The 15,824-nt window shown below is 25.2% G+C and overlaps 1 protein-coding gene across 1 annotated transcript in view; it reads right to left on the bottom strand.

Moving 5' to 3' along the window:
- Nucleotides 1-15,547, bottom strand: part of LOC132922591 (uncharacterized) — a 40,760-nt gene extending 25,213 nt beyond the window's left edge. Inside the window, exons 1-19 of the mRNA XM_060986171.1 lie at nt 14,868-15,547; nt 13,782-13,842; nt 12,312-12,434; nt 12,071-12,232; nt 11,564-11,680; nt 11,335-11,508; nt 9,539-9,744; nt 9,023-9,190; nt 8,827-8,960; nt 8,579-8,746; nt 8,185-8,341; nt 7,185-7,384; nt 6,487-6,700; nt 6,162-6,377; nt 5,008-5,175; nt 4,816-4,949; nt 4,570-4,737; nt 3,440-3,596; nt 2,782-2,981 (exon numbers count right to left, since the gene is read on the bottom strand). Of these exons, the coding sequence (XP_060842154.1) occupies nt 2,782-2,981; nt 3,440-3,596; nt 4,570-4,737; nt 4,816-4,949; nt 5,008-5,175; nt 6,162-6,377; nt 6,487-6,700; nt 7,185-7,384; nt 8,185-8,341; nt 8,579-8,746; nt 8,827-8,960; nt 9,023-9,190; nt 9,539-9,744; nt 11,335-11,508; nt 11,564-11,680; nt 12,071-12,232; nt 12,312-12,434; nt 13,782-13,842; nt 14,868-14,913 (2,973 nt within the window). The 5' untranslated portion in view covers nt 14,914-15,547. The remainder of the gene's footprint in view (nt 1-2,781; nt 2,982-3,439; nt 3,597-4,569; nt 4,738-4,815; nt 4,950-5,007; nt 5,176-6,161; nt 6,378-6,486; nt 6,701-7,184; nt 7,385-8,184; nt 8,342-8,578; nt 8,747-8,826; nt 8,961-9,022; nt 9,191-9,538; nt 9,745-11,334; nt 11,509-11,563; nt 11,681-12,070; nt 12,233-12,311; nt 12,435-13,781; nt 13,843-14,867) is intronic.
- Between the last annotated feature and the right edge of the window lie 277 nt (nt 15,548-15,824).

Below are 15,824 nucleotides of genomic sequence, written 5' to 3'. Positions count from 1 at the left end.
ATAAAAAAAAAAAAATAGCTGATATCACGCTAAAAACATTTTGTTATAACTCCGTATAAAAAAAAGCTAAGTTAAAAAAAAATCCTGTAATTACGTTACATTGAGTAATTATTAAACCTTTAAAAGACGTCATATAATATGGAAACTAAGAAAAATGTAATTTTTTAACATTTCAAAAATATTCTATAGCAAGAAAGTAGATCAATTGTAAAGTTAAACATTTATTCAACAAATATTGTGTAGGTACCTACTTGGCACAACGTGTAAGTATATTTAAATACCTATATATAAATAAATAACCACTATACTGAATTTCGTAAATAAATTAATAATTTATAAGCAATATGTTGAAGAAGTGATCAAATTTACAATTGGTCTTATTTTATCATCATAGGTACCTATTTGTAATATTACAAAATGGCATTTTAATTAGTTTCCATATAATATCACGTCTTTTAATGGTTTAATAACGGTACTAAAAATGTAATGTAATTACAGGAATTCTTTTTAACTGGCTTTTTATAATACGGAATTATAACGAAGTGTTTTTGGTGTGATACATAAATATTACAAGTAATTGGTATACATTATGACTAATTGCTATTTATATAATAAAGCACGTCTACAAAATAAAAATAAAAAAAATCGATTTTTACTACAATTTGTGTACAAAATTTGCACAATAATCTTGATTTTCGACTTAATCAAACACCAAGGTATTTCCATTGTAACTATACATTCTTATTAGTTACCCCTACCAACATATCATGTAAAAAAATAATTGGGTATTTATGTGATACAATACCAATGAACAATCCTTGGAAGATTAAGTCAGTGGTTAAGACCCAAAAGAAATAATATAAAATGACACACAATACCATTAACAAAATAACGAATAACACACATTTACTTTAAACAAAGTTCGATTATTACTTATTGTAGAACATTTTATAATAAAGGTTAACATTTTAAATTATTATTGACGTGGGATATTTTGGTTTAGGGATATATTTTTATAAGAACAAAGTCCACAGCGACCATTGGAGGAATATTATTATACATTTTTTTAAATTATTAAACATTAATAAACTTAACAGTATATTAAATATAATTAAATTTTACTAAGTAATTTTGTGTTGTAAAGAAATTCTAAGATAGATTGCATGGATCACATTTGAGTGATTTGATTCTAAAAGCTTATCTATTTTAACTTTAATAACACCTACATACAAACATAATAAGCATTTGGATACAGTAACAGTTCGGTAAATTATTAAAATACATATAGTATATGACAAAAGCTGATGAGAACTAGATGTCAAACCACACGTTCTTACCACAATCACAACACATTGACTATTCATCTAAGCTAAACACCCATATACGGAAAAAATCACTCGCTGACATTGATATCAGTGCAACCTTTCGTTGAAATTCGTTGCACATACGTCGAAAACAAGACAGCAAAAATCCAGTGTATAGGTAAATTAATCATTTATGTTAATATAATGTAAAAATACAATTGTTACATGTAACGCATGTATGTGGCTGATTATTCCACACTCCATTATACTAACAAAGTAATTTTATTCAATTGGAGTCTCTTCTTATCCACTTGGAATTGTATGGTTAGGTTAGACAAACGACTATTGGTTAATCCTGTATAATAATTAGACATTTAGATTTGTATAATGTAAAAATACAATTGCATGGAATGCATCTACATTATTCTATCTTTTTTTTTTTGCATCTTTATTATTGTGCGTTTCGCTAAACAGGCAACATAATTCAATTTAAGTAACTTCTTGTCCATTGATTAGTCTTAATTTACACGTTGGCTTACATGATAGGTTTTTTATTGTATCGGGTAGAGATGGATTCGAACAATTAGCATAGTTACCATTTTGAAAACATTCAATATCTAAACTATTTGATGATAGAAGAGGACACATTATACTATAAACACAAATAATTTATAATCAAACATAACCAAACATCGGACATATAACATTATAATAAGTAATAATTACAGTGTACACTATAGAATGTATAGTACAATGCATAAATTTTGAGGATTCTATTTATATTTTCCAGTTTTTTGACAGACCATAAAATTATTGGAGTGAGGCTTATGATACTTATCCAAATTCGCAGTTCTCAATACGACGAGGACTAATAATTCATGTTCAGTGAGTTCAAGTTTTATCCAAATCTTTATGGGAATATATTGAAATCCTTTTGGCAGTTGGTAAAACACATGTATTTTTCATAGCCTGGAATAATATTAATTATAAAATATTGAATTAAAAATTATAAAATTTTTCCTAACCTACTAGACTTTTAGCAGGAGTTAATATTTAACATGACTAAGTAAATTCAATAATTAAAAATTAAAATTAATACTTATTGAGAAACAACTATACGATAATCACCGTAAAAAACTCTGTGATATTAATAAACATTTATTTTAATTGTCAAGTAAAATAATAATTATAGTAATTAGGAAACAATTAGTTGTACAAAATTTACAATATACCATTTTTATAATAAGTAAAAAAACTATTAAAACGTAATAAGTGTTAGTAAAATATATAACAATATTAGATATTACCTATGTTATATGTACCATCATGTCATATTAAGTTTAAATTAAATAAACAATTTATAATTAAAAATAAACTGTTATAAATCGTTTTAAATCGTTCCAAAAAGGTAAAAATATATTAATTTAAATATAGTAACTTCAATTACAGATAGAATAAATTGTTTTTATACAATTACCATCATATTGTCACTTTCATAAGAAGCATATTTATTATACAGTTCACGAAGCCATTTAATGTGGTGCTTAACATTTGTAAAAACTGCTATTGAATGATTGGTATTTGGATCCTTAACACTCACTAATCCAGTTAAATAATAAGAATTTGAATGTAAAAATGTTAAGCCTGCACCACTGTCACCTTGAAGAACTGTTTGTCCTGAAATTAAAGATATTTTATTCAAGCAATACAAATAAATTATTACACTACTATTCTTGAGCGATGGATAAAGAACAAAGATATAAAGCAAATGATTAACAGTGAGTTATATTATAATAATAATAATATTAAATATCATTAAACAATTTTTTTGTCTTTGTGTGAATAATAATTATTTATAGATGAAGAGAATAAGAGAAGAATAATAAAATTCATTATGTTTAATGCAGTTTATATTAATAATTCAGATTTTCAGTCCTAAGATCACAGAATTAGGATATGATAAGTATCTGATCACAAGATGCTATAAATGCTAACGTTTTATAAATTATATCATTGATTTAAAATATTTAGTAGTATTCAATATAATATTTTTTCAATGCAAATAATTGAATTTTGTTTGATGAAAAAAAATTGAAAAAACGTTTTCAAATATTAATAATTAAATATTGTATTACCCAATTCAGACCCAGCACAGAACTTATCAATTGTCACAAACCCTTCAAACCCATTTGTATACATTATCCGACAAGACTTTTGATCGATGTACGATAAAGTTGATTTTAATAAAACAGGACTTGGTATGTGGTTCCCTGTAAATCCCCAACCAACAATCTGTGAAAGTATAAAACAATTTTATAATTTAGAATATCACTCTTATTTAATGTAACTATATAAATGTTGGCAATTATTAATTAGTTAATTTAGGTAATTAAAACCCTATTACTAAAGTATTGTAACGAAATGGGACAATTTATAGCGTGGCCGTTTTAACACGAAGCTGTTTTGGCGTAAAATATTTATTTTTATTTCATTCAAATTATTTATTATTATGTATACAATTTAAAACAAATTCACTCTATTAAAATAATATAATATTGACAATTTATAGTTAAAAAGCATACTACTGTAAAGAAATATTATGTGCTACACCTCTTAAATATGTTAACATTTCTCGTTTATCTGATTCTTGAATTATTTTTAATAATTTTATGTCTGTGTCAATATATTTTTAAGCTTTTTAGGGGAGATCTTCCTGATTCTAATTGTAATAAATATGTATCCCTTCCAGCATGAATCTTTCGTAAGCACGTTATAAATGACCATCCTATATGATGGAACATTCCCATTTCAACATTTATCCTTCGATTGGCAGTATCTGCATGATTAATGGTTCTGTGTATGCCATTTAGTACTCGCTCGTATAAATTCCAAATTGATAGTGGAAATCTATCAGGTCTCGGTCAATAATCTGAAACATTTACGCTAAAATGGCTTCATGTCAAAACGGCTACGCTATAATGTCCAACGATAGATCCGTATTGTAATATTGGAAATCAAATAATTATAAAATAAGAAAAACATTTAATTGTTTTAAAATTTGGATTATAAAATCTGATTTTTAGCATTCTTATATTATTAAAAGAGCATTACATTATACTATAGAAGAGTATCTTACACAAGATTCCTCTCGTACAAAAAGAACAATATTATTTACATATATTTTTTATTATAAATTATATTGTATATTATTTAACTGTGTCTAATTAAATCAAAATTTCGACTTTTAAATATTTTACAAACAAACCTTTCCTTGAGCTGCATTTGTTAGATTATATGAAGAATTCCAATCAACGCAAACTGGTGCAACACCAACACTAATAGCAACTCTGTTTTTTAACACGATAATAGCTATATCTTTACCATGAAACCCATTTGTTCCATGATAACCTTTTTTTAGGTAAATGATGTCTACCTTTAAAATTGTTTTTAATCAATATCTAGAATTTGATAACTATAAAAAATTCTACTTTTGAATTAGTTAACAACTTACATCCATTATTTGAGTAAATTCATTGTCAATAACCGTATAATTTCTAGTATATTTTCCAACAGCGACTTTGTATGAACCATCGTTTATTGGTATTCGATTAGACGACATACTCTCGTGCCAAAAACAATGAGCCACTAAAAATGTTATTGAAATAATTATCATTCTTTTCTTAGGTCTTTTTTTAGTTTTTACCAGAAACGACTAAATTTTGACTAATTAATGATCCTCCACATATCAAGTCATACATAGAACTCTCATTTTTAAATCTATATATTCCAACATTCCAAGGTGCTGTTCCAACATTTGCTGTATTACCATTATCGATCAATGGTTGGTGTCTGGCACACGGTCTACCGCAATCTAAAATAATATTCGAATTCAAATATAGACGACAACAATTATTAATTATCAATACTTATAACAAAATTTAAATTATAATGTTGACAGTTAAAAAAGATATTAGCACACAGGTAATTTTCACCATTACAAAAATTATAAAGAATAATATTTTTAAATTTATGACATATATTCTTTTAATATTACATATTTCAAAACAATGTTTTTATATTGATTTACATTTTTAAAAAAATCTTTTAGTTTTAAAATCGAATATAAAGTGAAATAAAGTAAAACCGATAATTAAACCTTCGAAAATCTATATTCTATAATTTTTATAATAAGTGATTTTTAGCTTTTTACAAATCATAAAAAACCATTTTACATAAATGCGATTTATCTATATTGCGCATTAGTCTGACAGAGAAAACATAATATAGCACATACATCCTCTTAAAAATGTGTTTCAAATGATTTGTATCTGACCAAATAAATATTTGTTCATCTAGAAGTCTACGACGTCTATGGTCATTGTAGGGATATTATTTGTACATTATTGTACATTTTTATAGATTATTATACATTAATAAAATTACTAGTATGTTAAGTATGATTATATTCTGGTGAGTAATTTTTTGTTGTAAAGAAATTCTAAAATAGATTGCACAGATCTGAATTTAGTAATTCTTAAAGCTTATCTATTTTAACTTTAATATATCTACATACAAACATAATACGCATTTGGATACAATAATAGTTCAGTAGTTTATTAAAATGCATATAGTATGTAACAAAAGCCGATGAGAACTAGATGTCAAACCACACGTTCTTACAACAATAACAACACATTGACTAAACACCCATACGAAAAAAATGAATCACTGCCATTTATATCAGTGCAACTTTTCGTTAAAATTCGTTGCACATACGTCGAAAACAAAACAGCAAGAATCCAGTGTATATATTGTAAATGAATCATTTATGTGATTATAATATAAAAATACAATTACATGGAACGCATGTATGTAGTTGATTATTCCACGCTCCATTAGACTGACAAAGTAATTCAATTGGAGTCTCTTCTTGTCCATTTGGAATTGTATGTGTTAGCTTACATGATGGTATAGCTTTTGTACCAAGTATTGATGGATTTGAACAATTTGCATAATCACCATTTAGAGTACATTTAACATCTAAACTATCTGATAATAGAGGAGGACACATTTCTAATAATATAAACATGTTATAATCAAACATAATCAAACATTAAACATTGGATAATATTTAAATAGATAAGTAATAAATACAGTATACAAATTACAATACATAACTTACTGAAGCACAAATTCTCAGAATTAAATTTCCATTCTCCATTTCCCTGACAAACTCTAAAACTACTTGGAAAAACCTTATGATATCCAATTTCACAGTTCTCAATTACAATACGAAGAGGATTAATTAATGTCCCGTGAGATAAAATTGTATCTGAATCTTCATAAGAATATATTACCCCTTCGGCAATTGGTAAAACACATGCATTTGTCGTAACCTAGAATAATATTAATTATAAAAAATTGAATTGAAAATTATAAATTTTTCTTAACCTAATAACTCTGAAACAAAAGTTAACACTTAACATATCCAAGTCAATTTAATAATTAAAAATTAAAATTAATACCTATTTAGAAATAAGCATACGATCATCGTCATAGAAAAATCCGTGATATTATTAAGCATTTTTTTTAGTTACTAAATAGAATAATAATAATTATTATGAAACAATTTGTTGTACCAAATGTACAACGTATAATTTTTTTATTTAAAAAAACTATTCTAATATTATAAGTTTTTACAAAAATGTTTAACACTTTGATATTTTCTATATACTTTTATGTTATATTAAATAGTTAAATAATGAAAAATTGTTAAAAAAAAAAAAAGAACTGTTATGAATTGTTACACAAAAGTAAAAAAATATTCCTATAATTACTGATTTTAATTACACATATAATAAAAGATTTTTATATAATTACCATCATATTTTCTCTTTCATAAGAAGCGTATTTATTATAGAGTTCACGAAGCCATTTAATGTGGTTCACAACATTTGTAAAGACCGCTATTGAATTTTTTGTACTTGGATCCCTGAGACTCACTATTCCGGTTAAATAATAAAAATCAAAATGTAAAAATGTCAAGCCTGCACCACTGTCACCTTCACGAACTCCTTGTCCTAGAATTAAAGACATTTTATTCTAACGACAACAATTAATCATTCAACTATTCTTGAGTGGTATATATAAAATATAGTTAAATGACAGATGATATTATACACATAGGTTTATTCGTTTTTTTGTTTTTATTTCAATATTAATAATAAATCAATTGAAGAATAAATGATTTTTCATATGAGCGAATCATTTTAACAATTCATATTTACAGTCCTAAACTAAAACAGTGCCGTTTATGATAAGTAAATGCTTTTCACGTACTAAAATCGAAGATTTAATAAGTTATATTATTAATTACAAATACCTAGTTAGTTATAATATTAGTTAGTTATGTTTATATCAATATTATTATAATAACCATGTATATAATAATTATATACAAGGTGATACATTTATCATTAAACTCTCATTATTACGTTAAGTATTAATTTTTTTTTCATTTATTTTTTTTTTAAAAATATTATGTTTCATTAAAAAAAAAAATATAGCCATTTCTATTTTGGGCAATCGCCTATTCGGCCAAAATATACCCTTCCCTTTTCAGCCAATGTTTTACAGATCGTAACGTTACTGATCAGTAACCAATGTTACTGTCGATTTTTGGCCAGCACAGTTTTTTTTTTAAATTTACAATTATAACAACTTTACTGAACTTAATATGATTGGGAGAAAAAAATAAAAAATTGTTAAATACATTTTGAAATAATGAGTGTTAAATGATAAAATAATCACTCTGTATTGTATTTATTGAAAAAAAATTGAAATATTGATCTCAAATAATACTAATTAAATATTTTATTACCTGATATAGATCCGGCACAAAATTTATCAAAAGTCACAAACTTTTGGAACTCATTGGTATACATACATCGACAAGAATTATAATCAATGTACGGTAAAGTTGCTTCTAATAAAACTGGACTTGGTATGTCATTTTCTGTATATCCCCAACCAACAATCTGTGAAAGTATAAAATTGTTTAATATTATTTTATATAATATAAAAATAAATATAATATTTTTTTATAATTTTATCTATACGATTTTCTTTTTTTAATGATCATTTTTATACAATACGACAGGACATTCTCTTACAGTAGTTGCCCAACTTATAAATTATAAATCTTAATTGGTGATATAGTACTTATCTGTAAATAAATTATAATTTTAATATTTATTTTAACAAAAAAAACCAACCTTTCCTTCAGTTCCATTTGTTACATTGTATACATCATTCCAATCAATACAAACTGGTGCAACAGCATCACTTATATTAACTTTGTTTTTCAACACGATAACAGCTATATCATCAGAATAGAATCGATTATATCCCAAATAGTCTTCTTTCAGATAAATTGTTTCCACCTATAAAATTGATTTATTTATAATATTATATTATACCTGTTTTTAGTTTCTAATATTCTACTTTTAAATTAATAACTAACATCAATTATTTGGGTAAATTCATTGTCAATTACTGAGTAATCTCTATCATATTTTCCAACAGCAATTTTATATAGACTATCATTAATTGATATTCTATTAGATATCATACCATCTTGCCAAAAACAATGAGCAGCTAAAATTGTGATTTAATTAATGATTGTTGCTTTTTAAATTCAAAATAAAAAATGTTATTACCAGAAATGACAAAATTTGGAGCAATTAGTGATCCTCCACATATCAAGTCATACTTAGAATTATCTTTATTCAATCGATATATTCCTACATTCCAAGGTGCTGTTCCAACATTAGCTGTCTTACCATTGTCGATCAATAATTGGTGTCCGACATAAGATCTGCCACACACTAAAATGACAATGAGTAATATGTAATAACCCTAATAATAAGGCTTAAGTGGATGTTAATTGTTAGTACACCTTTTATATAAAATCAACCATTACAATAATAATAAAAAAAAATATGTGTGTGAATGCAATGAATTTGTTTAGCAAGTGAATCTGAAAAAAAAAGAATATTATAGCACTTACATATTCTAAAAATAACAATTAATATTAAATTTATCTGATAATAGAGATTGTCCCATTTATATAAATATATACAAAATATTATAATGAATCGTTGAATAAGATATTATTATAATATTTGTATGATTATTTCAGTTTAAAATATTACAAATTACAATGCATAGCTTACTGAAACATAATTTATCAGATTTCGATATCCATTTTCCATTTCCCTGACAAACTCTAAAACTATAAGGGTAAGCCTTATGATATCCAACTTCACAGTTCTCAATGACAGTACGATAATGATTAATCAATGTTCCGTGAGATAAAATTTCATTTGAACTTTCGTCAGAATATATAACTCCTTCAATGATTGGCAGAACACATGAACTCCTTAAATTATAAAATATTAACAATTGAAATAGCATTTTTATAATACTAATAAGGTTAATTGGTCCTTTTCATCGGTTATCTATATGATAAGTCCGAATAAAATTCAATTAATTTGATTAAATTACGGAAAAAACGTATTTTAATAAAATTGATTTATATTTAAAAGACTACAGTTTTTTTTCTCCCATAGTGAATCAGCAAATTAAATTAATTCTGTTTAAAATAATCTATAATAATAAACTAAATAATAATATATGTACCTATGTCATCGGAGATTAAATTGACAATTAAAATATATATTTTAAGTTTTCTAACAAACAATTTTTTTCAATGACCAGACAATATATTTTTATATTTTGAAATGCTATAAACATACGTATGACGTAACCTAACCACTTGTACGTGAATTCATAATAGACTAAATTATCACATGTCTATTTTTCAGGGAGTTCTTTCCTTAATATTTTTCTACCTCTTAAAATACTCGTTATAATATTATAAGAATTTTAAAATTAGAATTTTTATTTGGCACATATTATTATCAACATTTTTTTGAAAACCATCTCATGTTATTTCTAAAGTTTGTATACTTTGATATTTAACCTTTTCTGATTCTAATAATAACATCCCTGATAAAAAAAAAAGTTGAAACGTCCAATTTCAACAGTTAAAAATCTAAAAATACTTTTAATTTACAGTGCGTTTCTTTTTAAAGGTAATGTGTGGGGTATCTTCCACACAAGTTGTATGTACCATATTTGAATACAGTATTTGTATAAACTTTTCTGCTTTCACCATTTAATATGTATAATGCCATATAAAATATAAAAAATAAAGCGTTATTATGCAGTAGCTTTCGGGCCATAATAAAAAATAAATGTCAAATATTTTAGCCATAATAGAGTAGTTGAGTTTTTCTAACATCACTGAATTGTACTATACAGTACGTAACACACTGACACACGTTAAATGTTATTTTAATAAATTGCAGAACAGGTACCTACCTCTCAATATCCAATTATCTAATTTGCATCAATAAATCGATAAAATAAATCAAACATAACTAGCAAATATCGATTGAGCCTCGTCCTTGTAACACATTTTATAATGAAAAATCAATATTGCCCTTTCCAATACGTATATTTTGAACATAATATATTGAAAAACAAAATGTTACGAATATTATTTAAAATCAAAAAAAGTAATCAAAAAACTCCCCATAATAAAATTCCGTACAATTGATTCTAAGTAGTATAAATTAAATTTATAGCTGACATAACCTTGTTTGACACAAAATCTGTTCTCTACGTATAACTATGAACAGTGGTGCATATTGAATTTATAGGATTATTGATAGCTGTAGATTCCATATTATATTTTATCAATTATAAAATTTACACAATTTAATGACAATATTATGTTTACTAGAATCCTAATTAACTAATTGATTAAATTTTTGAAAAAATTCATAAGTTTTCTTTTGTTTGAAAAATTTCGAAATAGTTCATAAATTATACATATAACTTATACTTATATACATTATACTTATATACATAAGTTATTTTTATGGATAAAATAAATAATAAATACTTTTTCGTAGTCTGTGTTTGTGCAATAACAGGTATAACTGTTGGTACAGGGGAATTATTAGGAACATGACACATTTCTTCATCAGATCCATCTACACAATGTCTTACGCCATCACATTTACTATTTTTACTGACACAAGCACCATAATTACACCGAAAAGTATACTTTGGACACCTTAAATTTAAAAATTTAGTAAAATATGATAGTTATTTTATTGAAATCGACTTACTGAATATTTTGACATAATTCCAAAGTTTCGTCAGACGCATCGTTACAATCTCGATATCCATCACAAGTTGAATCTTCATCAATACATTGGCCAGATATACATTTATACTGGTCTTCTCTTTAAAATAAATTAAAATTAAAATAATGTAAACATAATATTTTAAAACCAATTATGTATATAAAATATTCTATTTACATATCATGTATGTATCTAATATACATACATACATATGTATATAAAATAAATAATATATACATATATATATATATATATATATATATATATATATATTAGTTCATAAGGTACTATAACAAAATATTAATATCATAATATCATTACACATTTATGTATTATACCTAAAATAAATTAAATAATATATTGGTTATAAACATATTTTATGTATGTATATAGTTTATACAAATAAATATTGGGTGATAAGTTTTTAGTTTGATGAAATAAATGTTATATAATTATAAATAAAAGTAAGTATATTTAAAAACCACTTACAGACAATTAGATGAAACATTGTAATATTGAGTACTATCTATAGAGCCTATACATTCAGGTAAGTTTTCGTCAGATCCATCGACACAATCGTTTTTACCATTGCATAATGCACTTTTATCTACACAAGCTCCATAACTACATCGATATTCATAACTTTGGCACCTACGTCATACAAAGATATACAAAATGCAATTATAACTATTTATTGTCGCTATACGTTATATTCATATTTATTCCATACGTTTGCTTAGCACACAAATCGTTGGTCTCGTCTGAACCATCTGAACAATCTGCTTGACCATCACAAATATCCGACGTATCGATGCATAGTCCATTTGAACAGTTAAACGCGTCCTCGAAGTCTCTGTAATTGTATAAATTCAAAATTCAAGGATTCAACAAAAATGATTTAATGTGACTATTAATTATATCGTAATATCTATGCAGCTATTAGCTATTAGCTTGTGAAGCAATTTTTTTGCTTATTTTTTTTTTTTAATTAATAGATTTTAGTTCAGTGATGTATGTTATCACTTTTCTGAAGCCATATGCATTACCCTTGTATTTTATTTAATTTATTATTTTCTAAATACACTACATCTATAAGGGTATATACCACATGAACATAATATTGTTAATAACTTGCCTCTCAATTTCTCCCCAAATCCAACCAGGCAACCACTATCCAGTCTAAAAACTGGAAAACTAGTATTTTTAATACTAGTAATTCATAGAATTTAAATTCCATTATTGTGCTCCCATACAACAAGTTTATTAAGCTCATAATTAGGCTTATCGGCAAAAAATACTTCGATCTCATTTGCCCAGTCGTTGGTGGTATATCACTTTCTAATTATCAACAATGGATAAAAAACTGAATTCATTATCAAACCATCCTCTTATGAACCGTATTCTATAATGACTCAAATGATTTATTTGAAAATAATTTTTATATGAACATTCATATCAAAGTTATTTATTTGAATTCCTAGTCAAAATCTCCAAAAAGATATCAAAATATGAATGTGCGGTACTTCTTACTTCAAGCTCAACCTCACCAAAAAAAATCTACACAAGATCTCGATTCTGCAGAAATTATTATTAATATTTTTCTCCAAAAAAGTACTCACTATATTTCTACAATATAATCTTGTTGTATTTATATTACATAAATATGTTAACGTGATTGATGGTTATAAAAATGCAACTACGACGAACCGAGGACTTAACTCACGGCGTGGCATAGTCCATTACCTATATTATAAGTGTGCGCGTGGGTCGCACAAGAAAATTCAGATCGTGCCGTACCATTACATTAAACGTATACACATAGTATATACATATATAAAGAGGTAATTGACAAGAGTGTGCGCGTACCTAATATGTAAAAATTCTACAAACAATAAATAAAATACGTAAATAATGAATTTTAAATAATTAAAAAAGGTAAATACAACGCTCATGTTCTATTTTTACATTACTGCGTTAGAATATGATAGAAAATCATGAAACATATAAAAGTATATTATAATATATGAATGCAATAAACGTATAATAATTTACAGTAGGTTTCTACTATATAAATTGTATAATATTATTTGATATGGGGGTCTAGGACTCGTTGAGGTTTTTGAGGTAAAGTCTCCCCCCGTGCTAACATATTTTCGATACTTATAATAACATTATAATAATTACTATTATAGTAACAAACACTGTGCATGATGATATAGTTTGTCGTTTTTCAAGTTTTCCGTCACAATAAACGTCTATTCCTGAAAAAAATTGGACAATACAAATAATTTAAATGCTCGTCTATCAAAAAGTTTATAAAACATAAACTATTAAAAATACATTATTTGTTCTTTATTTATTACTTAAAGGTCTAATAAAATTATTTTAAAAAAATGTTCTCATTTTTTAATTCTGTTGTTGAATTAATAATTTGTATATATTCAATAAAAATATAAATACTTGTATGTATAACCCGAACAAATTGTTGAAATTTATCGTTAAAAAATTATGATATGTATTAATGTATTGTTAGTGCGTGAAAATAATCATTTTTTTAACGCATTGAATACATTCCATAAATAAAATGGAAAAACCAGTGGTAGGAGTAATTCGTTTTTTGAAATTCTATAATGGTTGCTTTATAAAACCCAGTGAATTATGCTGCTTTAAAGTACATTGAATGTAAAAAGAAAAGAAAGTATTTATTTTATCGAAGGAAATAATCCATTATAATTCGTTAAAAATTAAAAACTGAGCAAATTAAGACCAACTCCACATACGACTTTTTTTCACGTATATATCATAAAAATAACATTATCTCTGCTATAGTCCAAAAATATTTTGTACAAATAGGTAATATTACAACACATATATACAACCGTATACTTTCGTTATGTTATTTTTAATAACAAAAATTGAACCCAAGTAAAAGTAAATTAACATTTTTATTATAATTATTTTTTAATTTAATTTATTAATATATTATTATACTAAAATAAATAATAATAAAAATATACTTAAATGTAATACTAGTATGTAGCATACGGTAATAAAATATTATTTTTATTGACAACATTTTAACGCATTTAAATTTTGTTTAATTAAAATAATATATTTATGTATGACGAATTATTGTTTTCAAACTATTTTATTTTTGTATTTATAATTAAAAATATTTTAATATAGATGGATAAATATTTACTAATATTTTTTTTTTTTTATATCATCGATTGCCTTCAATATTACATATTTTTATATTATAAATTAAGATATTACAAGTACGTACCAAAAATTAAACATGAATATATTAGCCAGGAATACGTCACCTCCATGGTCAATGATGAATTAGTATTGAAACGAAACTTAAATTAGATAAATAATATAAGCACCACTAAACAATATTTTACAAACATGTATGTATTATCTCACTGGAATATATATTACCACTAGAAAGTATTTTCACGGAATTGATTAATATTGAACTTTATCAGTAAAGTACTTCATTTTTAAAACGATAGGTATGTACTGCAATATAATATGATCGGTTAAAATATCACAATTACAACTATACAACACATAATGTTAGGCCTCCTAAATAAGTATTGTCGGATTCAAGTTATCAGTCGGTGTTAATAATTATTATGTTTTACCTATACGCGGAGCTACGTTTGTATGATCGACCAAAGTCAGACTACGTAAACAAGTAATGAAAATTAAGTGAGTGAGCAAAATTGTTTTAAAACTAATTGTACAGCCCTACTGCTTGGTCCAGCAGCTAATGAAGTTTCGACGTAGATATATACATTATTAACTGTGAAACTAGTTATTTCGATTTAATAGGTATGCATATCCAGCAATGACTCGAGCAAAGTAAAAAAATAAAATGTAGTAGCTTCTTTTCTACACGGAGTTACAACGAATTGTTATTGGTGTGATACATAAATACATGCATTTTACAAACAGAATATATGTACATCAGTAATTATGTAGTGATAATACATTGTACTTTGTTATATTATATTTTAGAATACATAATTTACTTAAATATGAAGTATATATAAATATTGTTACCTTACAAGTATATTGAAATACATTGTGGCTAATAGCTTTTTCAATATAACATTTCTAAAAAGTATGAAATCGATTTTTATTACCTTTTGTGTACAACAATTGCACAATGATCTCGACTGTTGACTTAATCAAACACCTAGGTATGGCCGTTGTATCAATACTTTATAATTAG

Source organism: Rhopalosiphum padi, chromosome 2 (genome assembly GCF_020882245.1).
Source record: "Rhopalosiphum padi isolate XX-2018 chromosome 2, ASM2088224v1, whole genome shotgun sequence".
Taxonomy (NCBI): domain Eukaryota; kingdom Metazoa; phylum Arthropoda; class Insecta; order Hemiptera; family Aphididae; genus Rhopalosiphum; species Rhopalosiphum padi.
Note: the sequence above shows the minus strand (reverse complement) of the source record. Positions and strands in the feature narration are given on the sequence as shown.